Below are 22,634 nucleotides of genomic sequence, written 5' to 3' on the forward strand. Positions count from 1 at the left end.
AGTAAAATAGAACCAAATTAAACCTAATCTTAAACTAAAATAAACCAAGTAAAACATAAACTAATGAATCATATACCTAAATTCAAGTTAAAGTGATGCTAAACAAAAACTACAATCAGACTAAAACTGAACCTAAAACAAACTCACTTTAACCAAAAAAACCTAAACCAAGCCTGAACTAAACAAAACCAAAATTAAATACAAAAGTAATCCGAAAACTTAACCAAACTACTACGAAAATAAAACGGAACCTAAAACAAACTCAACCTAAAAAGAATTCTAAACATGAAGTAAAAAAAAAACAAATTAAACCTAATCTTGAACTAAAATAAACCAATTAAACCTAAATTAATGAATCATATACCTAAACTGAAGTTTAAGTGATGCTAAACAAACTGTAGGTTAAAACAAAACTAAAATTAAACTAAAACTGAGCCTAAAACAAAGTCAACTCAACCCAAAAAATAAACCTAAACCAAGCCTGAACTAAACTTAGACTAAAGTAGACCAAAATGAAATTAGAAACTAACCTGAAAACTTAACCAAACTACCACAAAAATAAAACAGAACCTAAAACAAACTCAACCAAAAAAAAATTCCTAAACATGGAGGAAAATAGAACCAAATTAAACCCAATCTTGAACTAAAATAAACCAAGTAACCCTAAACCAATGAATCATATACCTAAACTCAAGTTAAAGTGATGCTAAACAAACTGTAGGTTAAAACAAAACTAAAATTAAACTAAAACTGAGCCTAAAACAAACTCACTTCAACCCAAAAAAATAAACCTAAACCAAGCCTGAACTAAACTTAGACTAAACTGAACCAAAATGAAATACAAAAGTAATCCGAAAACTTAACCAAACTACAACGAAAATAAAACGGAACCTAAAACAAACTCAACCAAAAAAGAATCCCAAACATGAAGTAAAATAGAACCAAATTAAACCTAATCTTGAACTAAAATAAACCAAGTAAAACATAAACTAATGAATCATATACCTAAATTCAAGTTAAAGTGACGCTAAACAAACTGTAAGTTAAAACAAAACTAAAATTAAACTAAAACTGAGCCTAAAACAAAGTCAACTCAACCAAAAAAAGATACCTAAACCAAGCCTGAACTAAACTTAGACTAAACTAAACCAAAATGAAATCAAAAAGTAATCTGAAAACTTAACCAAACTACCACGAAAATAAAACGGAACCTAAAACAAACTCAACCAAAAAAGAATCCTAAACATGAAGGAAAATAAAACCAAGTTAAACCTAATCTTGAACTAAAATAAACCAAGTAAACCTCAACTAATGAATCATATACCTAAACTCAAGTTAAAGTGATGCTAAACAAAATGTAGGTTAAACAAAAACTACAATCAAACCAAAACTGAGCCTAAAACAAACTCATTTCAACCCAAAAATAAACCTCAACTAAGCCCGAACTAAACTTAGACTAAACTAAACCAAAATGAAATACAAAAGTAATCCGAAACCTCATCTTGAACTAAACTAAACCTCAAGTAAACCTAAACTACTGAATCATATACTTAAACTCAAGTTAAAGTGATGCTAAACAAAATGTAGGTTAAACAAAATCTACAATTAAACTAAAACTGAGCCTAAAACAAACTAAACTCAACCCAAAAAATAACCCTAAACTAAGCCCGAACTAAACTTAGACTAAAGTAAACCCAAATGAAATCAAAAAGTAATCCGAAACCTCATCTTGAACTAAACTAAACCTCAAGTAAACCTCAACTAATGAATCATATACTTAAACTCAAGTTAAGGTTAAACAAAATCTACAATGAAACTAAAACTGAGCCTAAAACAAAGTCAAGAAAATATCGCCAAAACTAAATTTGAATGATACAAAATAAACATAAACTAAACAATAGCTAAATGAAACCTGAAGTTAAACTCAACGTATGATAAACCTAAAAAGGAAACTAAACCAAAACGATGACCGGGCCTAGGACAAACTTAACTAGACCGAAGCAATAATTGTTCATTGGTTTAGCAAAACCGTTGAATGAATGCCGTTTTACACCAAAACCAAGTCACCACGCTACACACAAATTCAACGCTGCCCTCTAGTGGCCCGAGAGAGCATTTGACCTAGAGACTCCGTTCGATTTTTTTTACATACTCACCGTGTTTCCCATGGAATTCTGTAGGACCTCGTCAAGGTTTTCAATTCGGCCTGGGAGACAACACCCAGAGAAGCACAAGAGAAAAAGAGCTAGGCCTCAATCGCAAAACAGATGGAGTTCTATTGCTGTCTTGCCCTCTCTCTCTCTTTCTGACTCTCTTTGTTTCGCTCTCTCTCTCTCTCCCTCTCTTTTAACACTTTCGCTCTATCTCACTCTTTTCCCTGTCCCTCTTTTTTGTCTCTTTCTCTTTTCTTGGGCTCTCCTTTTTTCTCCTGCTCGCCCTTTCTTTTCTCCTCTCTCTTTATCTCTCTACCTCTATCTCACTCTTTTTTGTCTCTTTATCTTTTCTTCTTTTCTCTTTTTTGGGATCTCCTTTTTTTCTCTTGCTCTCACTTTCCTTCTCTCTCTCTCTCTAATGGCTTGTATCGGTCTCTTTTGTTCTCTAGACGTCTATCTCACTCTTTTTTGTTCTTTATCTTTTCTTTCTTTCTCTTTTCTTGGGCTCTCCTTTTTCTCTTGCTCTCCCTTTCCTTCTCTCTCTCTCTCTCTAATGGCTTGTATCGGTCTCTTTTGTTCTCTAGACGTCTATCTCACTCTTTTTTGTTCTTTATCTTTTCTTTCTTTCTCTTTTCTTGGGCTCTCCTTTTTCTCTTGCTCTCCCTTTCTTTTCTCCTCTCTTTATCCCTCATTGACCTGTGTCTATCTCTTTTGTCCTCTAGACCTCTCTCTATCTCCCTCTTGTTCTCTCTCTTAACCTTTCTCTCTCTCTCTCTATTGTTCCCTTTCTACTCCCCTTTCTTTAGTTTCCTCTCCCCCCCTTTCTTTTTTTCTTTTCTCTGTCACTCTTTTTTGTCTCTTTATCTTTTCTTTCTTTCTCTTTTCTTGGGCTCTCCTTTTTTCTCTTGCTCTCCCTTTCGTTTCTCCTCTCTCTATCTCTTAATCTCTCATTGTCCTGTGTCTATCTCTTTTGTCCTCTAGACCTCTCTCTATCTCTCTCCTGTTCTCTCTCTTAACCTTTCTCTCTCTCTCTATTGTTCCCTTTCTACTCCCCTCTCTTTAGTTTCTTCTCTCTCTCCCCCTTTCTTTCTTTCTTTTTCTCTGTCACTCTTTGCTGTCTCTTTATCTTTTCTTTCTTTCACTTTTCTTGGGCTCTCCTTTTTTTCTCTTGCTCTTCCTTTCTTTTCTCCTCTCTCTTGGCGTGTATCTATCTTTTTTGTCCTATAGACCTTTTTCTATCGCTCTCTTGTTCTTTCTCTCGCTCTCTATTGTTCCCCTTCCTTCTCTTTTGTTTCCTCACTCTCATATTTTCTCCGGGTTTAATCTATGAGTCCGGCCCCCTAGTGGCCCGGATATGAATAGCAATACCGGTGTCACGATGCATCTTGGAAGGGGGGGTTGAGTTTGAGTTTTTCCTTACCCGCATGACGGTTTCAGATCAGGGGATGGTGGCATTGTGGCCCTTATCTGGGATGAAGGGCCCAAAAAAAAAAAGAAACGGGACTTGACTAGAATTTGGGGTGTCAATTGTGAGTTTTTCTCCTCCTCTTTAGGAAAAGTAGGGACGGAGGCCCCATTTCCTGAAACCGTGACGTCACAGTCATTTCGAGACTCCCATGATGCATCTCTTCACCCAATCCATCAAGAAGACGAGGGAGCCGCTTCCCCAATAGTCGTTTATTTTCTCTTTGTACAAGCACATAAAGACAACGAAAAATAATACCAAAAGAAGAGAAATTGCACCTCGGTAAATGACTATTCTTCTCCGTTCGCGGGATAATATATCCTTCATAACGAACCGCCGACGACATAAATACAAGAGGAAATACGTCGAAAAGAAGAACGGGCGCCATTACATTCACGCTGGCAACAAAGAAAATTCAAAAAACATAAACGTCGCTTTTGTCCGTTTTGAAACGACTATTGCGGTTTTTATACAAAACCGTATTGAGATGGGACTCCAATTGGAGTCGCCTTGTCCGTGAAACGGCTGCTACGAGGACGGAAGCTCAAAGCAAAGGCAGTCGTGTGCTAAAATTGGCCATTTTGGGGCAGGTTCGAGTCAAGAGATTTTCAAAATAAAAGAAACCGGAAGATCCTCATGTTCCCCCCAGCGGTATTTGCGCCGTTTGAGAAAAAAAAAGAATAGAAAAACAAAACAGAATATGAAAATAAAAAAGGAAAAGAAGAGAATAGCAAGAAGACAATGAAGAAAAAAGAAAGAAAGACAAACGCGTCATAAAAAATAGGAGAAAAATGAAATAACAGAAAAAAGAAAAGTAAAACAATTTAAAAATCAAAGAAAAGTAAAAAAAAAAGCAAAAAAAAATAAAATAAAAATACAAAAGTAGTAAAAGAGGAAGAGAGAATAAAGGGTTTGCTAAGATTTGATTTATGGGTAGGTTAAAGTGAAGAGATTTTCAAAATAAAAGAAACCGGAAGGTCCTCATGTTTCCCCCAGCGTTATTTGCGCCGATTGAGAGAAAACATGAAAAAAAAGAATAAAAAAGAAAACGGAATATGAAAAAGGAAAAGAAGAGAATAGCAAGAGGAAAATGAAAAAAAAAAGAAAGACAGACAAACATGTCATAAAAATAGGAGAAAAAAGAAAAAAAAAGAAATGAAATAACAGAAAAAAGAAAAGTAAAACAATTTAAAAATCTAAGAAAAGTTAAAAGAAAGCAAAATAGAAAAATACTAAAGTGGTAAAAGAAAAAGAGAGAATAAAGGGTTTGCTAAGATTTGATTTATGGGTAGGTTAAAGTGAAGAGATTTTCAAAATAAAAGAAAGTGGATGGTCCTCATGTGATGGCGCCGTTTGCGCCTTGAGATATGAATCATTCCTTTTAAGAAACCAAACTTGCGACTCAAAAGGACAAAATCATTTGTTCATTTGAAGTGCCATTTATCAAAGCTTTTTTTAAAGGGACAGTGTGTAATATTCAACCATTAGGTGCCTCCGTTCTGTGTCAAGAAAATAAAATAAAAAAGGAAAAAGAAACGAAAGAAAAAGAAAAAATAAAGAAAAGAGAATAGCAAGAAGAAAATGAAGAAAAAAGACATACATGTGATAAAAAACAAGGGAAAAAAGAAAAAAGATGAAATAACAGAAAAAAAGAAAAACAATTTAAAAATCCAATTAAAAAGAAAGCAAAATGAAAAAAATAGAAAAAAGAAATACCAAAATACGAAAGTAGTAAAAGAAGAAGAGAGAATAAAAGCTTGCTAACATTTGATTCATTGGTAGGTTCAAGTGAAGAGATTTTCAAAATAAAAGAAAAAAAACATTCTCATGTGACGGTTCCTCTTAGCAGGATTTGCACTGATGGCACCTTGAGATATGAATGATTATTTTCCAGAACCAAACTTGCAACTCAAAAGGAAGCCAAAAAGCTTTCCATTTATCATTCAAATCAATATTGTTTTCACCACTAGGAGGCACTAAATCATACGCACTGTCCCTTCAAATGTCTCAAAACAAAGAAGAAAAAGAATTCCGATTCGATAGCCTATTGGTATCGAACGGAAAGGCCGATCCTCGATCGGTCGAAAGAACACCTCGAAAATCCCTCGGCCAATCGTCTTTCGCCATCGTCGCCAGCTAAGATGGCTGACAGGAAGCGGATCGGACATCTTGTAAACGTGATTTAGCGTTAGCTTAGCATAGTTGAGCGCTTTCGCCGGTTATGGCTACATGCTGAAAAAGAGAGGCTCCTCCTCCTGGCTCAGTGCTCACCTGTTCCCCTGGGAGGGGGCGTGGCCTCTGCCTCACCTGAAAAAAAAAAGGGGCGGTCCCGTCCCGTCCCGCGGGGTCTCCTCAGACCACAAACTGGTTGCCGCCGTACAGGAGCAGCCTCTGCGGCGCCGGGCCCGATTCGGGGTCCCCGAGGGGTCCGGAGGACGGCTCCCGGGGCGAGCTGCGGCTCGGTCGGAGTCGGGGGGGACGCTCGGCGGCCGGCGGGGGCCCCGAGGACGCCGAACGCGAGCGGTATTGGAGGGGCGGCGAGGAAGACGGCGGCTGGACGGAGAAGATGGCCGCCGAGGCCGATCGGGACGAGTCGGTGGAGTGGTGGTGGCGGTGGGTGGCCCGACAGCTCGCGGGGGTCCCTCTGAAGAACTCTGTGGGCGGGAACAGGGTTTAGAAAGGTGGGGCTCGCGGGCCACACGCGGCTCTTGTCATAGGGATATCTGGCTCCGACATAACAATTACTCTCTTTCCTTTTGTCTTTCTTTCTATTTTTTTCTCTCTTTTTATTCTCATCTTCCATATTCTGTCCCGTGTCTATTTTTTCTCTATTTTCTCTTTCTTTTCTCTCTTTTTATTTTCTTCTCTCTTAGTTTTTCTCTCTCTTCTTCCTCCCCATTTTCTTTCTCTTTCTGTTTCCCCTTCCTTCTATTCTTTCTCTCTTTTTAATCTCATTCCATATTCTGTGTCTTTTCTTTCTCTATTGTTTCTTTCTGTTTCTCTCTCTTCCTCCCCATTTTCTTTCTCTTTCTGTTTCCCATTCCTTCTTCTGTTTTCTCTCTTTTTATTCTCATCTTCCATATTCTGTCCCATGTCTCTTTTTTTCTCCATTTTTGCTCTCGTTTCTTTCGGTTTCTCTCTTTTTATTTTATTCTCTCTTTTAGTTTTTCTCTCTCTCTTCCTCCCCATTTTCTTTTTTCTCTCTGTCCTTCTCTTTCTATTCTTACTCCCTTTTTCTCTCTCTTTTTGAATATCTCTTTCTTTTTTCCACTTTTTGTTTTTCTCTCCTGGTGTCTTCATTTTTTTTATGTCTTTCTATCCATGTCGCTATCTTTTTGCTTTTTTTCTCTGTTTTATTTCTCCCTCTCGCTTTACTTTTTTCTTTTCTCAAGTTTCTCTCTTTTCATTGTATTCTCTCTCTTAGTTTTTCTCTCTCTTTTCCTTCCTCTTTTCTTTTTTCTCTCTGTCATTTTCTTTTTTCTAATCTCACTCCCTGTTTCTCTCTCTCTCTCTTTGAATATTTCTTTCTTTTTTCAACTTTTTGTTTTTCTCTCCTGGTGTCTTTTCATCTTTAGATGTCATTTTTTGAAGTTTCTCTCTTTGCCCCTCTGTGTCCCTCCCTTTGTCTCTCTGTCGCTCATTCTTAATCTTTCTCTCTCTCTCTCTTTAGTTCAGTATCTCTCTCTCTCTCTCTCTGTCTCTCTCTCTTTATTTCTGTCTCTGTTTCTCTTTATTTCTGTATCTCTCTCTCTCTCTCTCTACCTCTCTCTCTCTCTCTCTACCTCTCTCTCTACCTCTCTTTCTCTCTACCTCTCTCTCTACCTCTCTCTCTACCTCGGCGAGAAGGTTTTCCTCCGGGGTGTCCCCCGAGTTCCCTTTTAGCGAGCTTTGGACGGTCTCACCTTCGGCGTGGGCCTCCCGGGTTTCCGCGGCGACGAGGAGGCGTCCGGCCGCCGCGGAATTTTCCGATTCCGGACTCTCGTCCTCGTCCCAGCCGCGACATTCCAAGGTCGACATCTCCAAGGTCAAATCCTCTCTAAAGACGGAGACCGCAAAAACAAAGAAATGGGGATCCTTTGACTCCATAACAGGCTCATTCAAACTGCGTTAGGACCTCAAAACTTCAGTTCACCTTAAACTTAAAAGGCTGGAAATTTCCATGCAAATGTCGTTTAAAGGAACACTTTTGAAAAACAAGGTTTAAAATCCTGCGAGTTCCAAAAATATCCGTTTTCAAAATAAGTCTTTCAGCTCTGAAAACAGAATATTAAAAATCAAATCCAAATAACTCATTATTCTGAATAAAAAATATTAAAAAATGCATTTTTAAAGGGCTTCAAATCACGATATTTCAAAATAAAGACTGAACCAATTCAAATCCTAGTTCCCAAAATATCCATTCAAAAAAAAGAAGCCTTCCTGGTCTAATAAACAGAAGATTCCAGATATAAAGGAAAATACCAGTCCAGTCGTTCATCACGTGCAGAAAAACATCATTTCAAGGATTTCATCTCCAAATGTTCAAAATAAAAACAAATAAGTCCAAATACACAATATTAAAGATAAAATACAGTCGGGTCATCTTTAAATTCGGAATAAACAATATTTAAAAATGTTTTTTTTTTTAAACCCAGGATCATAAGACTGTCACAGTCTTGTTCCACGGACAGACTGAGGAGATGATTTCTTCCTCATTCCATGAGGCTCTTGAACTCCACCCGGGGGAGTAAAAAGCCCACATGAAACCCCACCCTCACATTTGCATATTACCCTATTTTTAGGACAGTGTGTATTTTCCTATCTATCTATCTATCTATCTTTGCGTATATCTATCCATCTATCTATCTAGACATCTTTCTAGACATCTACTTAGACATCTATCCATCTTTCTAGACATCTATCTATCTAGACATCTATCCATGTAGACATCTATCTATCTATCTATTTATCCATATATTTAGACATTTGTCTATATATATAGACATCCATCTATGCGTATATCTATCTATCTATCTATCTATCCATCCATCTATCTATCTATCCATCTATCTATCTAGACATCTATCTATGCGTCTATCCATCTATCTATCCATCTATTAGACATCTGTCTATCTATCTAGACATCCATCTATGCGTATATCTATCTATCTATTTGACATCTATCCATCTATCTATCTATCTATCTAGACATCTGTCTATGCGTCTATCTATCTATCTGTCTATCTATCTATCCATCCGTCCATCTAGACATCTATCTATGCGTCTATTATCTATCTATCTATCTAGACATCGATCTAGACATCTATCGATCTAGACATCTATCTATCTATCTATCTATCTAAGGTATTGAAACACAAGATTTAGATTTTTGGAAAAAAAACTTAACCAATTTCAAATATAGTAAGTTCTGAAATATAAAAATTAAAAAAAAAAAGTCTTCAAGGTCTGAAAACAGAAGATGGAATAGATCAACCAAACAAGTCACGAATAAAGTCGAAAGAGACAGTGTTCGGTCTATTTTTTTCAAACCTCGAGACTTCCAGGCTTTAAAACGCAAGATGTCCAAAAACAACCTTTGAGCTGGAAGTTCCGAAAAAGTATCGAAAGGGAAAAAACAGAAACTTAAAAGCTGTCAAGTCTGAAAACTAAATATTTAATAAAAATATTCGGGGGCTGCTCTCATTTCTCTATCAATAAAACGAGATCGGAAACAACTTAAAGGTTTTAGAGTTTCCAAAAGTGATATTCAAAATTCAATTCAATTTTTTTTTTGTCTTTGAAAACAACAACCTAAAAGCTGTATTGAAAAAAACAATATTAAAAAAAAAAAGATTTTAGTAAGTCTGAAAAAACAGTACTTCCCCAAAAAAAAGAAAAACTAGAAAGAAAAATCTCAAAGTCTTTTAAAGCATTTTTAAAAAAGAATTTATACATGAAGTCAGAGTTCCTAGGGAAAAAAAACAATTCAAATAAAGATTTTTTGGGGTCCGAAAACACAACATTCAGATCGCAAAACAAGAGGAATGGGTGCCACCAGGCTGTACTTGCCCAAGACACACCTAGTGGTCAAGGGATGGATGATATCAACAAATCAAGTTTCTAAAAACAGTATCTAAAACCTCCAAGTATTTGATGTTACGATATTTAACAAAAAACCCTGAAAAAAAACAGACAGGAGGATTTGAAGTTCCGAAAACATCCATCCGTTATCTGCAACGTTTATCCTCAGTAGGGTCGTGGGGGTGCTGGAGCAGCTATCTTCAGGCAGTGGGCAGGGGACACCCTCAGCCAATCGCAGGGCACACAGGGACAGACAACTCATTCGCTCATTCCCACCTAGGGACAATTGGAATGTGGGAGGAAACCGGAATGACCGGAGCAAACCCACGCAAGCACGGGGAGAACATGCAAACTCCACACAGGAAAGTTTGATCTCATGACCTCAGAACACGCGCGAACCACTGCGCCGCTGTGCTGCCCCTTCTGAAAACAGAATAATAGAATAAAAATGGATCCCCGTGAAACCCGTTTGTTGACCCGCCTAACCGGGTAACTCGCTAACCAACTCCGATCAATCCAATAGAAACGATAACCGAGGTTCGCTAACGCTCCTCGGACTTCAAAATAAAAGCGGAGGTCGTACTTTTCTTTCCGCAGACTTTGGATTTGGCGCTCCAGGAGGCGCTCTTCCTGTCGCGAGGGCGATTGTCGCGGCTCATCGGGCGCGGCCTCGTCCGGTCCCGCCACCTGGGGCCCCGCCCCTTCGCCGTCATTGGCCGCGGGGCCCGCCTCGGGGCTGAGCGGCGGCGATCGGGCGTGGCCGCTGCTACGGCGGCTGTCGCTTTTATTCTGAAAAACACAACATTTTCGGTTCTACGTCATCATCATAATAATAATAATAATAATGAGTACATACGCTGTATATTAGGAAAAAAGAGAGATGGAAAAACAGTGTTTTATATTTGTCCACTAGATGTTGCTGTCATGTGTCATGCGACCATAAAGGAAGACTACAAACTAGGGAGACTGAAAGGGAGCAAAAAGTAGCCATTTTCTTCACATTTTTACTCGGTCTTCCTTAAAGATAAAAAAGGAAAAAATATTTTTTTTAAAGAATAAAAAACGGGAGTCAAAGAAAAAGTAGGGGACAAAAAAGGAAAATGGAGAAAAAAAAGAAAGAAAATAATAGCAATTTCATTTTTTTAAAAAATTTCTTTTCACGAGTGTGACTTTTTTTCCTCTTTTCTTTTTTGTCCTTTTCTTATTTCTCTTTGTTTCAAAAGTATAAGGTGTGTTTTGGTCACTTTGAGTCTCTGTGTTTTGTCTTCCGTTGCGCTTTTAGCACTCGTTTTTGGTGGCATGACAGAAAACGGCGACATCGAGGGGGCAAATAATTCACGCTGTCCCTTTAAATTTCATATAAAGGCCTCAATCGATCATCCTGAGGGAGAACAGATCGGGGTTTGGGAGGCTTGAGGACCGATGCAAAAGCTTGCTAGCGTTGTCAACAAAAAAAATCGAAATCAAAGAAAAACCAAAGAAAAAGAACACACACTCAAACCACAGTAATCCAAGAAGCCACCCCTCTAAATAAGAAAAACACATCCCCCAAAACAAACTCAAAAGTAAACCAAATCCTCAAAACCAAAAATCCCTAAACAAGGCACAACAAAAACCAAAATCAACCAAATCCAAATCGAAAAAACCCCAACCAGAAAAAGGAAATAGCGATCCGACAACAAAGCGAATAAACCAAAAGAGTCGAAGAAGCCGTCGCCCCCAACAAAGAAATCAAAGAAACAGAGGCCAAACTACCGCCCATAATGGCCCGATGAGGCCTACCGCGGCGTCCCTGAGGCGGGCCAGTCGACTCTTGGCCCGGCTCTCGGCGAACTCCAAACTCTGGATGTCCTTCAGCCGAGCTCGGTACTTGCTCATCTGCCGGCGGACGATGGTCTCCAGGCACCTGGGGGAGCGCAAAAGACAAGGGGGACAAGGTCTCTCTCTCTCTTTCTTTCTCTCTTTCTTTCTCTCCGCTTGGCCCTGCAGAGACCAGTGTTCTGGTTTTCTCGCGTCCCCGCGTCCTAGACGCATCATTTTTGCTGGGGACGCATCGTCTCAAATCAACGTGCGTCCCCGGGACACGAGATTTTGGCCACAAAATTGTCATTATTACCCGATGACTTTTTTTCAACAAAGATTTAGCGCACTCCAAACTATTCGGTGCAAATCAACAAAAAATGGGTCATTTTTTCAGTGTCGGTAATAAGTCGAAACATAACACCGAAAGTGGTAACCACGGCAATAATTCCGGCACGAAAAAACAGCGGAAAATTTTTTCGGAAGATCGCGGAGGCAAGGAAAACACGCGCGTCGAAGCCAACGATTCGACGAAAGAAAATAAACAAAAGAATACTAGCAAGAAAAGGACTTTCCGGCCAAAATGGACTCAATTCTATTCCTGGTGACGCTATGAGGAGGATGATAACGGATTGGACCTTGAGAAGGCATTACGACTGTGGCGGGACAGCAAACCACAAAGAAAATATGAACTGAAAAATCTGAAGTGATAAGTGCTTTGTATTACCAATTCACTTTGATGATTATAACGGAATGAAAATATAGATTCATATAATTTTTGTATCATGTACAATATTGTTGTGACCTGAAAAATCTTGAAGCGATAACTGATTTGTATTACCAATAAACCGTGATGATTAAAACAGACTAAATATATATAGATTTATAGGATACATTTGTGGCCCATTTACAATTTGAACCCGGATAAGACTGAATTTTGGGGAGCCCTAGATCTCTGTCGGGACCCGTAGATTTTGGAGCGTGCGAGTCCCCGGGACCCATTACTTTTCAGAGCTCAAACGAAGACCGAGAGCCACCTACGCGGTGGTCTTGCCGATGTCCCGGACGCTCCTGAGGGGATGGGTGCTGTCCGGGCAGCGCAGGACGCAGGGGGCGAAGACGATGGCCAGCGCGTTGGCCGACATGCGGTTGCTGTCTTCCTGCAGGGCGATCCTGAGGACAGAAAGACGGACGCGAAAGACGGACAAAAACCCGCGTCAGACTCCTTTCGGCTCGGTAGCGGGAAAACCCTCTCGCCGGGGGGCCGGACCGATATGTTAAAGGGAATGAGAGCGAGCGAGACAGAGAGAAACAGAGAGAGAAACAGAGAAAGAAAAAAGAAACAGAAATAAGAAGGAGAGAGAAACAGAATTGAAAGTGAGAGAGAGAAACAGAAACGAGAGAGAAAAAGAGAGGGAGAAACAGAAACAAGAGAGAAACAAGAGAGAGAGAGAGAGAAACAAAACCGAGAAAGAGAGAGAGAGAGAAACAGAAACCAGAGAGAGAGAGAGAGAGAGAGAAACAGAAACGAGAGAAAGAGAGAGAGAGAGAAACAGAAACAAGAGAGAGAGAAAGAGAGAGAGAGAGAGAGGTAGAGAGAGAAACAGAAACGAGAGAAAGAGAGAGAGAGAGAAACAGAAACAAGAGAGAGAGAAAGAGAGAGAGAGAGAGAGGTAGAGAGAGAAACAGAAACAAAAGAGAAAGAGAGAGAGAGAAACAGAAACAGAAACGAGAGAGAGAGAAACAGAGCAAGAGAGAGAGAGAGAGAGAGAGAGAGAGAGAGAGAGAGAGAGAGAGGTAGAGAGAGAAACAGAGACAGAAAAAGAGAGAAAAAAGGAAACAGAAACAGTAACAGAGAGGAAAAATGAAGAATCATGCCACAGCACCCTCTACTGGTAGAAATAGCATTGCTTATAAAACACTTCCTTATTTGCACATGTGTTCTCACCTGACCAGATGGAAAACGAGTCGTTCCAAGGTGCTGAGGTGCGTCCGGCTCAGTTGCTCGATGACCGAGTAGACGCCCCGAATGACTTCTCGCTTGTCGGCTGGACCTGAACCAAAAAAATCCAATGACGTCCTGAACCTTGCCCGCCTTTGGGCCGTGAGACCGTTGAGAAACAGAGTCGTGGCTTCACAATGTCACCAGCGGTCATGAAAATAGGGGACTTGTTGAGGTTTTGGTCAGATAGAATCAGGCCTTGAACTGACTACATCGCCTCACGGGCTGAAATGAATGACTCTTGTCTCTTATTGTAGGTTTTTTTTCAGAGATGTAGGGTGATAAACCTAACACACCAAAAAGCTTCAACTCTTGGGATACCATGACCGCTTCAAAACAGACTCATCACAGAAACATCACCATTAGTCTGAAAGGAGATACCCCAAAACTATCAGAATGGTATAGCTCGTGCAAAAATTGCTGGGAACTTCTACTCGTGGAAAGATTCTCCGAAAAAATGGTGTGGTTATATTCATAAAAGTCCAGTCATCCAACTGTGTGAAATATTGACTTCAAAACATACGATAATGCCCACAGATTTAAAAAAAATCACCTAAAAGCATTCCTGCATCATTTGAGAATCGTTGTTGTAATCTGTCTATTTGGCTCCGAAACTCCGCTTTTAAAATGGACAGATTCATCAGATGATTTCCAATATGGCCGTTAGCTTCAGACCTTTTGATTGACACCACTTTAAGCCAATTGCAAGCTTTCCTTCATAGTCCTTAGCCTGTGAAAACCTACGGGGTCCTGTATTAAAAAAGTCGTCATGATCTACTTTGGTCCTGAAATCTTAACCCAATAGTGACCAATTCAATATTGATTGACACTTTGACAAGCCAATGAAATTCCCGAAATTATTTTATGCGATTTTACAAGGTTCATCCAAAAAGAACGTCCGTAATGCTACTCGTGATTCATTTTTTAGTCACCATTAAAATGCAAAATCATGGATTGACTTCTAGAAAGAGAAGTCAAACATTCACAACTATTTCACAATATTTAAAAAATTGTCATAAGTGATATGAGTTTATATCTGAACCTTTTGAAAACACCTGAAGCTACCCTTAGAAAAATGTGTCAAGTACAATGTTTAGTTTTTTCAGAAATTGGACCTGGGACCAGGTCAGGCTTCAAGCTATTGTCTCACCTGCTTTCCAGCTAAGATACCCATGTTACGCTTATCTGCAGGAGTTTAATTTCCCCCAAAATTCAGGCGAGAAGAAAAAGCTTCTATTTTGGATGACACGACGTTAGTAGCACTTGCATTGGGGACAAAACGTCCTTTGAAAAGAGAGCAAAAAGCCTCCATTTTCTCCAATAAGAGCATTGAATTTATTTTAAGGACGTCTCGGATTGAGATTTTAGACTGTAAAGTAGGCTTAAACTTATTTCCTCAAAAGTGTGTATTTCTAAACCAGATGGTATCACGTTTCTGTTTCAAATATTGGTACCTTTCTTTCTTTCTCTGTCTTTGTTCTACTTAAATAAAATACAGTTGGGTGGGGGAAGGGCCCGCAGAGTTAGGAGCGCGGCCAGGAGACGGACGTAAGTTCCTCCTCTCCTGGCCCCTCTCCCTCTCCAACTGCAGTTGTGAAAAGTCGAATGCCTGGTGTATTTTCTTAGCGTTAGCCATCTTTTAAAAAAGCTAAGAGGTCGATTTAGACCCCACGTAGACCAATCGTTCAGGATCGTCAAGGTGATAATGGTGACGGAGAAGTGTTTGCGAGAGGGTCTTTTCTCACCCATGGCCCGCAGGAAGTCCTCGTAGAGCTCGAAAGTCATGAGGGGGCTGGGGAGGTCTCGGAGCCATTGCTTGAGGACGCTGGCGATCACGTGGATGTTGTAGTCGTCCAGGTTGACCGAACTCACGTCTGAAACAAAATCGGCCGGTAAAAACAGTTCTTTTGAGCCAGCGAAGCGCCAAAACAGTTTGAAAGAAGCCAGCGAGCAGACAAGAGGTCTGACTTACAAGAGGCCAAGCTTAATCAGAAGAGAAACCAAAAGAGAGCCTGAGTGGCCTTGGAGAAAGCCTCCAGTCTCTCAAAACTGCTTCTTTGAGAAAATGGATGGATGTTTTTCAGGCAGGGGTCTCCAAGCTTTTCAAGGGTGGAGCTACATTTTCTTACGAATTAGCGCAAAGGACACCCACACTCATACAGATTTTGAAAAGAACAACTTATCACGTCGTCACGTTAAATATTGGAAGGAGCAGGGGTGGGCAAACTACAGCCTGGGTGTCAATTCTTTCGTTCCTATTGTCCTTTTGTGTACAACAATTTAACAGAAATACTACAAAAATAAAAAATAAAACCCTCAATATCTAATTTAGAACTTAGAAACACAAGACCCAAATATTTTACTTTGCTTTAGAGAAACCATCCTACAGAAATGTAAAAAAAAAAATACAACAGTAATACTATAATATTAAATTCTACTACAAAAAAATAATAAAATAATACAACATAGACTTTTTGTGATTTCTTGTTTTAAGTGTCTTCTATCTTCGGTGTTTTTCGTCCCGTTTGACAACGACACTTGGGATGACTTTCTATCCATGGTTATGGCTTTTAACGCACAAAAATGCCTTTATTCCAGGAATCGACTCCTTGCCCTGAAGAATTCTCGGGCCCTATCGTAGATGCAGAGCCGGAGCTAAGGCTAAGCGTCTAGCGGCGTTATAAGTCTTCGGTACCGTCCGTAATCACGGGAAATGTGAACTCTCTACCAAATAAGACTGACCAACTGGCTGTGCTGGTCAAAAACATCAAAGCGTACAGGGAGTGCACTTTGCTGGGTTTTAAGGAAACGTAGCATCCCGGACGCTAACATGGAGCTATCTGGCTTCAGCGCTGATAGACAGAGACACAAAAGCCTCTGGGAAGCGGAGAGGAGGCGGACTGGCTATCTACGTGAACAGGAGGCGGTGTAACCCTGGGCACAAAGATTTCCATCTGATTTAGGGCCGTCAAACTTTTGGCCTAGCGTGTGACGTCATCCACTCCGCTGTTGCTAAACTACAACACAGCACCCCGAGGCCATCCTGTTCATCTGTTAATAAACAAGAAAAGGATACTACTGGAAATGTGAATTTCCCTACGGGGATGAATCAAGTATCTATCCATCTACACGTGCAATCACGTAACATAAAAGGGGCAAAATTTTCCACCAACAGTGTCGATTTTTCGCTCACCGGTGTCCAGTCCCAGTCTGAGCTCCTTGATCTTATTGGTGGATCCGGACTTCCTGTAGATGCCTTCGGTGTAGAGGCCGTGCATCTCCACGTAGTTGATGAGCTTCTCCACCAAGGGAGGAACGTTATGTTCTTCGCCGCTCAGGCGAGAAAGCTCCACGCCGAACTGACGCGACGACGCCTCCGGATCGTACTTATAGGAAAACGGGTGAAACGTATGCAGAAAATCCATTCAACGCTAAAATGTCGTGAAACAAAAGGAAAAAAGTACTGAAAAGTACTGAAAAAGTAGGATGAAATGCGGTTAAGTAGCTAAAAATAGGGAAAAGGATGGAGAGAGTACTGGAAAAAGTAGTGGAAAATATGGTCAAGAACTGAAAAAGTAGGGAAACGAGTGAAACGTATGCAGAAAATCCATAAAAAACTAAAATGCAGTGAAACATAAGGAAAAAGTAATGAAAATGTAGGTTAACGTGCAATTAAGTAATAAAAAATAGGGAAAAGGATGGAAAGAGTACTGAAAAAGTAATGGAAAATATGTTAAAGAACTGAAAAAGTAGGGAAAGTTAATAAAAATCAATGAAACGTATGCAGAAAATCCCTAAATCACTAAAATGTAGTGAAACATAAGGAAAAAGTACTGAAAGGTACTGTTAAGTACTGAAAACATGATGACGTTGATAACACGGTTAAGTAGAGCCAAATGAAGAAAGAGAGTACTGAAAAAGTAGTGGAAAATATGATAAAGAACTGAAAAAGTAGGGAAAGTTAGTAAAAATGAATGAAACGTATTCATCACTAAAATGTAGTGCAACAAAAGGAAAAAGTACTGAAAATAGGAAAACGTTGATAACACATGGTTAAGTAGAGCAAAATGGAGAAAAAGATGGAAAGAGTACTGAAAAACTAGGGAAAGATAGTAAAAATGAATGAAACGTATGCAGAAAATCTATAAATCATTGAAATGTAGTGAAACAAAAGGAAAAAGTACTGAAAAAGTAGGGTAAAATGCAGTTAAGTCATAAAAAAATGGGGGAAAAGATGGAGTGAGTAATGAAAAAGTAGTGGAAAATATGATAAAGAACTGAAAAAGTAGGGAAACGAATCAAATGTATGCAGAAAATGTATTAATCACTAAAATGGATTGAAACATAATGAAAACGTACTGAAAAATACTGAAAAAGTAGGGTAAAATGGAGAAAAGTAATAAAAATGGGGAAAAAGTACTAAAGAAAGTACTGAAAAATAGTATACATAGGGAAATTATGGAAAAGAACTGAAAACTAGTGGAAAAAAATTAATCAAAGTCCTGAAAATATAAATAAGTCCTGAAGCGAAAAAAAAAAGTAGTGAACTAAACTGAAAAGTATGGAAAAAGTACGTAAAAGTATTGTCAAAGATGAAAAAGTACAGAAAAGTAGTGAAAAAATAGAAAAAAAGTATAACAAAGTAGTGACAGAGCAAAGTTGTTGCATAGAAGGATGTTATACTGAAATGTAATGAAAAATGGTGAAAAGTATGGAGAAAGTACTGAAAAGTGGTGAAAAATACGGAAAAGTATGAGAAAGTACGATCAGGTTGTGGAAAATGGTGAAAAGTACAGACAGAAATCGTGAAAAATATGGAAAAAGTAACGAAAAGGATAACACGGTACTGAAAACTACAGCAATCTACTGAAAAGTAGTGTAAATAGGGGAAGTACTAAAAAGAAGGGAGAATCAAGATTAAATCCTAAAAGTACTAAACATCTGAGAAATATTTGTCAAAAGTAGTGAAAAGTAGTGAAAACAGTGAAAGGTTTGGAAAAAATACTGAAAAGTCCTGAAAAATAGTTTTTTAAAGTACAGTTAACAAGTGAAAAATGTTTCATAAGTACTGAAAAGTAGCGAGAATAGTGAAAAGTATGAAAAGAATACTGGACAGTCTTAAAAAGGGAAGTACCAAAATCAGAAATACTGGAAATGTGCAAGAATAAAATTCCAGGGAATAATCTCGAAATAGATGAATCATAATAAAGATAACAATAATGTAAAGTCTCTCCTCTATACTAATTTGGTAAATACCTTTTTGCCGCACTTGGTGGCCATCTTGGAGCAGCACTTCCTGTGGCAGGCGTAGCGGCACACTGTCGTACAAAGCACAAGAAAAAGGGAGAATTGTTACTCATTATATTATGTACTATTACACAGTAATCCTATTTTGGCAGTTGGAAAGATGGAGAGCTACTTTCATTAGATTGCATGGCCGTAACCATCTGGACCATTATATAAGGGAAAAAAACGAGGCAATTCCCCTCCCCCAAAAAGAAATAATTTGCATCCACCTGCCACTCTGCTGTACCAGCTCAAATCAGGACTCTATCCGATAAAACAAAAGATATAATATACAGTGTCGATTGAAGAATAAATTAAAGGGATTTTTTTGTGTGTCTATTTTTTATGAAATTATCAGAAGAATATATACATGTCATTTATTCACTATTTCTTTTCCTTTTTTCAATGTATTATTTATGAGTTGTTTTTTTTTAAATCGTCATAATATATATTTATTGGATTATTTATTTGCCATGTCAGACAATGTTGAAACAATGTCGGGACATGTCACCTGAATACCGCGATTTCATTCAATGATGTACAGCGATTGCTTTCGCTAGTGGCAACTGGGCTGAAGCAAAGGTTGCCATGGCGACCCTCTCCCAGGGGGCCAGAGGGGTGGAAGCCCCTCCTCCCAGGAAGCCGACCAGAGCCGTGAGAGTGACGCCCGGCACCAGAAATTCAGTTCTTTTGAGCCAGCCAACAGGCAAAAGGTTCCCAAAACAGTTTGAAAGAAGCCAGCGAGCGGACAAGAGGTCTGACTCACAGGAGGACCAGCGTAACCAGAAGAGAAACCAAAAGATGGCCTAAGTGGCCTTGGAGAAAGCCTCCAGCCACCCCAGCTTCAACACACCGCATTTCGTGGTCCTCTTCCCGACCGGGTCTCCAACCTTGTGAGTTCTTCACCGCTCTACCCCCCAGGGGGCCAGCCAGAGTGGTGGAAGCCCCTCTCCCAGGAAGCTGACCAGAGTCGTGAGAGTGACGCCCAGCACCTGAATTTTTTTTCTTTTGAGCCAGCGAAGAGGCAAAAGGTGCCCCAAACAGTTTGAAAGAAGCCAGCGAGCGGACAAGAGTTCTGACTCACAGGAGGACCAGCGTAACCAGAAGAGAAACCAAAAGAGTGCCTAAGTGGCCTTGGAGAAAGCCTCCAGCCACCCCAGCTTCAACACACCGCATCTCGTGGTCCTCTTCCCGACCGGGTCTCCAACCTTGTGAGTTCTTCAGCGCTCTACCCCACCAGGGGGCCGGCCAGAGTGGTGGAAGCCTCTCTCCCAGGAAGCTGACCAGAGTCGTGAGAGTGACGCCCAGCACCTGAAATTGTTTTCTTTTGAGCCAGCGAAAAGGCAAAAGTTGCCCAAAACAGTTTGAAAGAAGCCAGCGAGCGGGCAAGAGGTCTGACTTACAAGAGACCCAGCTTAATCAGAAGAGAAACCAAAAGAGTGCCTAAGTGACCAACTGGTGGGACCAGGCAGGGGGCCTCCAGCCACCGACGGCTTCAACACACCGCATCTCGTGGTCCTCTTCCCGACCGGGTCTCCAACCTTGAGGAGATCGCCGTCATCGAACCAAGACCAAAGTCCGACTCACGGTGGTAGGTATTGGTATCGGTGTCTCGTTAAGGGAGTATTCGATCAAATAAGGCCGGTTAAGATCTCAACTATTTTCACCAACTGTAGCGTAGTGTCCTTCGCTACTCGGACGCACAAAAACAACCCCCTAGCAGCAAGATTTTTAGAGATACGACCAGAAGTCATTTCAAAGAACGATTGCGGTTTTCATTTCTTTACGTTTGCAGACGCAGGCTCGGTCCATCATCCAGATGAGCGAGGAACAGTACTCGCAGTAGGTGGGGATGCTGTACTGGGTCGACTTGAAGATGTGGCCGTTGTGTTCCTCCACCTGTAGGGGGCGGCAAATACCAGAAAAGAATTTTTAAAAAAGAAGAAATTATTTTAAAAAAACAAAATGATTTCTTATACTTACAACGTCAGTTTCCTTCTTGCGCAATTTTTTGCGCTCTCGCTTGGCGGCCTGGAAAAGTCAGAGATGTTCACTGGCTTGACTGTCATTTCTTAAAGTGACAGTGTGTGAAATAAGGATCGCCCGATATGGGGTTTCCGGGGCCGATTATCAGCATTAAAATGGGGCTGATAGGGCCAATGCTTAGTTGGTGGAACATATTTTGGAACCGTACATTCAGTTTAGAACCCTAATATGGAACTCAAACGCTAATTCCTAGCCGTACCCCTGTTTTAAACTGTAACCCTAGCTCGGAAAATATTTTGGAACATATTTTGGAACCCTACACTCAGCTTAGAACCCCAATATGGAGCTCAACTCCAGTTCCTAACCTTAAACCTACACCTAACGCTAGCTGTAACACCAGCCCCAACACTAATCTCAGAACCCTAAATTCAGTTTAATTTTCTAATATGGAGCTTAAACCTTAGTCTCTAACTCTAGCCCTAATCCTTTTTTTGGTACTATAAAATGTAAAACCCTTATTTGAAAACCTAAACTGAGGAACATGGCAAGAATTTGAAGACCTTAACCTTCTATTCTTACGAGAGATCTTCTTCTCACCCTTCCGATGGTCCCCTCCATGGGCTTGTACTCGGTCATGAACTCGTCCAAGAAGACCTTGAAGGTGTTGACCCAAACCTTGACGGGCGACTCGCCCCAATGACGTTGCTCCACCCGCATGCTCTTCTCCAGAATTTGCTCAAAGAGGGCGTGAAGGTCCTTGTAGCGGATGCTCCGCCCGTCGTCCATCTGCTCGGCCAATGGGAAATCGGCGTATCAACCGAGAACGGCCTCGCCGATCGGAAGTTACGTCTACTCACGGCCAGGGCGGTGGAATACGAGTTGAAGATGTTGATGCGAAATTCCTTCAGGGCTTTCTTGAAGACCAAGTCCACCATGGTGTCCTTTTTACCGTTCTCGCTGTCCAGCTCGGCGATCTAAGGAAACGAAAACGATAGAAAAGGCTTTTATGAGGTCACGCACGATCCGGGCTTTGACTTGGCCGTTCCAGAATCTTCAGTTTGTTTTTATCAAGCCATCGAGTGGTGGACTTTCTGCTGTGTTTTGGATCATTGCCCTGCCGCTTGAGTTAGAGGAGGTTCTCCTTCAGGATCTTCTGGTAAAAACCAGGATTCACGATTCCGCCAACCACAGAAAGTTGTCCTGGTCTTGAGGCAGCAAAGCGACCCCAGTGAAGGATTTTGTTCATGACTGCACTGTATAAAAGACATTGGGCAAAAATGGTATCCATGGGAGAGTTCCCACTGCCGTCACTAAAGAACACAAAGAGTAGTTTCTGATTTGATTATCCTCAAGACTTTTGGAGACTGATGAGTCCAAAATGGAACTTCATGCCAACAGTAAAACATGGTGACGGCAGTGTGACGGTCTGGGGCTGCTTTGCGGTCTCGGGCCGAGGACGATTCGCTGTGGTCCACAGAATAATCAATTCTGGTGTTTCGACCATCGGTCGCTGCCCTCAAACTCGAGCGCTCTTGGATCATGCGGCGGGACTGTGATCCGAAACGCAGTAGCAAGAAGGGCTCAAAACCAAAACGAAAGTGTCGTGGAATAATGAAGTCAGAGCTTATCGACATTATGAGGACACATTTGTTTGGACAGGAAATTCCAGGCTTGTTTCTCTTGAGTTTAAATGTCAGCAAAGCAATACCACTCGGCTTGGTTTGGAACAACTTGCGAAGCTGACTGGAACTTGGCTGGGTCACGGCGACTTTTGATGAGAAACATGTGGACGATTGCAAAACGGTATTGGCGGAGATGGGTCGACTCTGAGAGAAACACTGTCAATTCTTGGAAGCATGCACTTTGAGAAAAACAAGCGCGT

The 22,634-nt window shown here is 40.5% G+C and overlaps 1 protein-coding gene across 1 annotated transcript in view; it reads right to left on the reverse strand.

The window, feature by feature from the left end:
- Positions 1-3,811: 3,811 nt before the first annotated feature.
- The window catches only part of LOC148362063 (unconventional myosin-IXAa-like), a 96,494-nt gene continuing 77,671 nt past the window's right edge, over positions 3,812-22,634 (reverse strand). Inside the window, exons 30-42 of the mRNA XM_088339485.1 lie at positions 21,610-21,726; positions 21,350-21,538; positions 20,750-20,797; positions 20,554-20,665; positions 18,737-18,798; positions 16,674-16,866; positions 15,226-15,354; positions 13,427-13,532; positions 12,520-12,651; positions 11,461-11,584; positions 10,262-10,467; positions 7,521-7,654; positions 3,812-6,272 (exon numbers count right to left, since the gene is read on the reverse strand). Coding sequence (XP_088195611.1) covers positions 5,971-6,272; positions 7,521-7,654; positions 10,262-10,467; positions 11,461-11,584; positions 12,520-12,651; positions 13,427-13,532; positions 15,226-15,354; positions 16,674-16,866; positions 18,737-18,798; positions 20,554-20,665; positions 20,750-20,797; positions 21,350-21,538; positions 21,610-21,726 — 1,854 coding nt within the window. The 3' untranslated portion in view covers positions 3,812-5,970. The remainder of the gene's footprint in view (positions 6,273-7,520; positions 7,655-10,261; positions 10,468-11,460; positions 11,585-12,519; positions 12,652-13,426; positions 13,533-15,225; positions 15,355-16,673; positions 16,867-18,736; positions 18,799-20,553; positions 20,666-20,749; positions 20,798-21,349; positions 21,539-21,609; positions 21,727-22,634) is intronic.

Source organism: Urocampus carinirostris, chromosome 7 (assembly GCF_059441175.1).
Source record: "Urocampus carinirostris isolate Australia breed hairy pipefish chromosome 7, RoL_Ucar_1.0, whole genome shotgun sequence".
NCBI classification, from domain to species: domain Eukaryota; kingdom Metazoa; phylum Chordata; class Actinopteri; order Syngnathiformes; family Syngnathidae; genus Urocampus; species Urocampus carinirostris.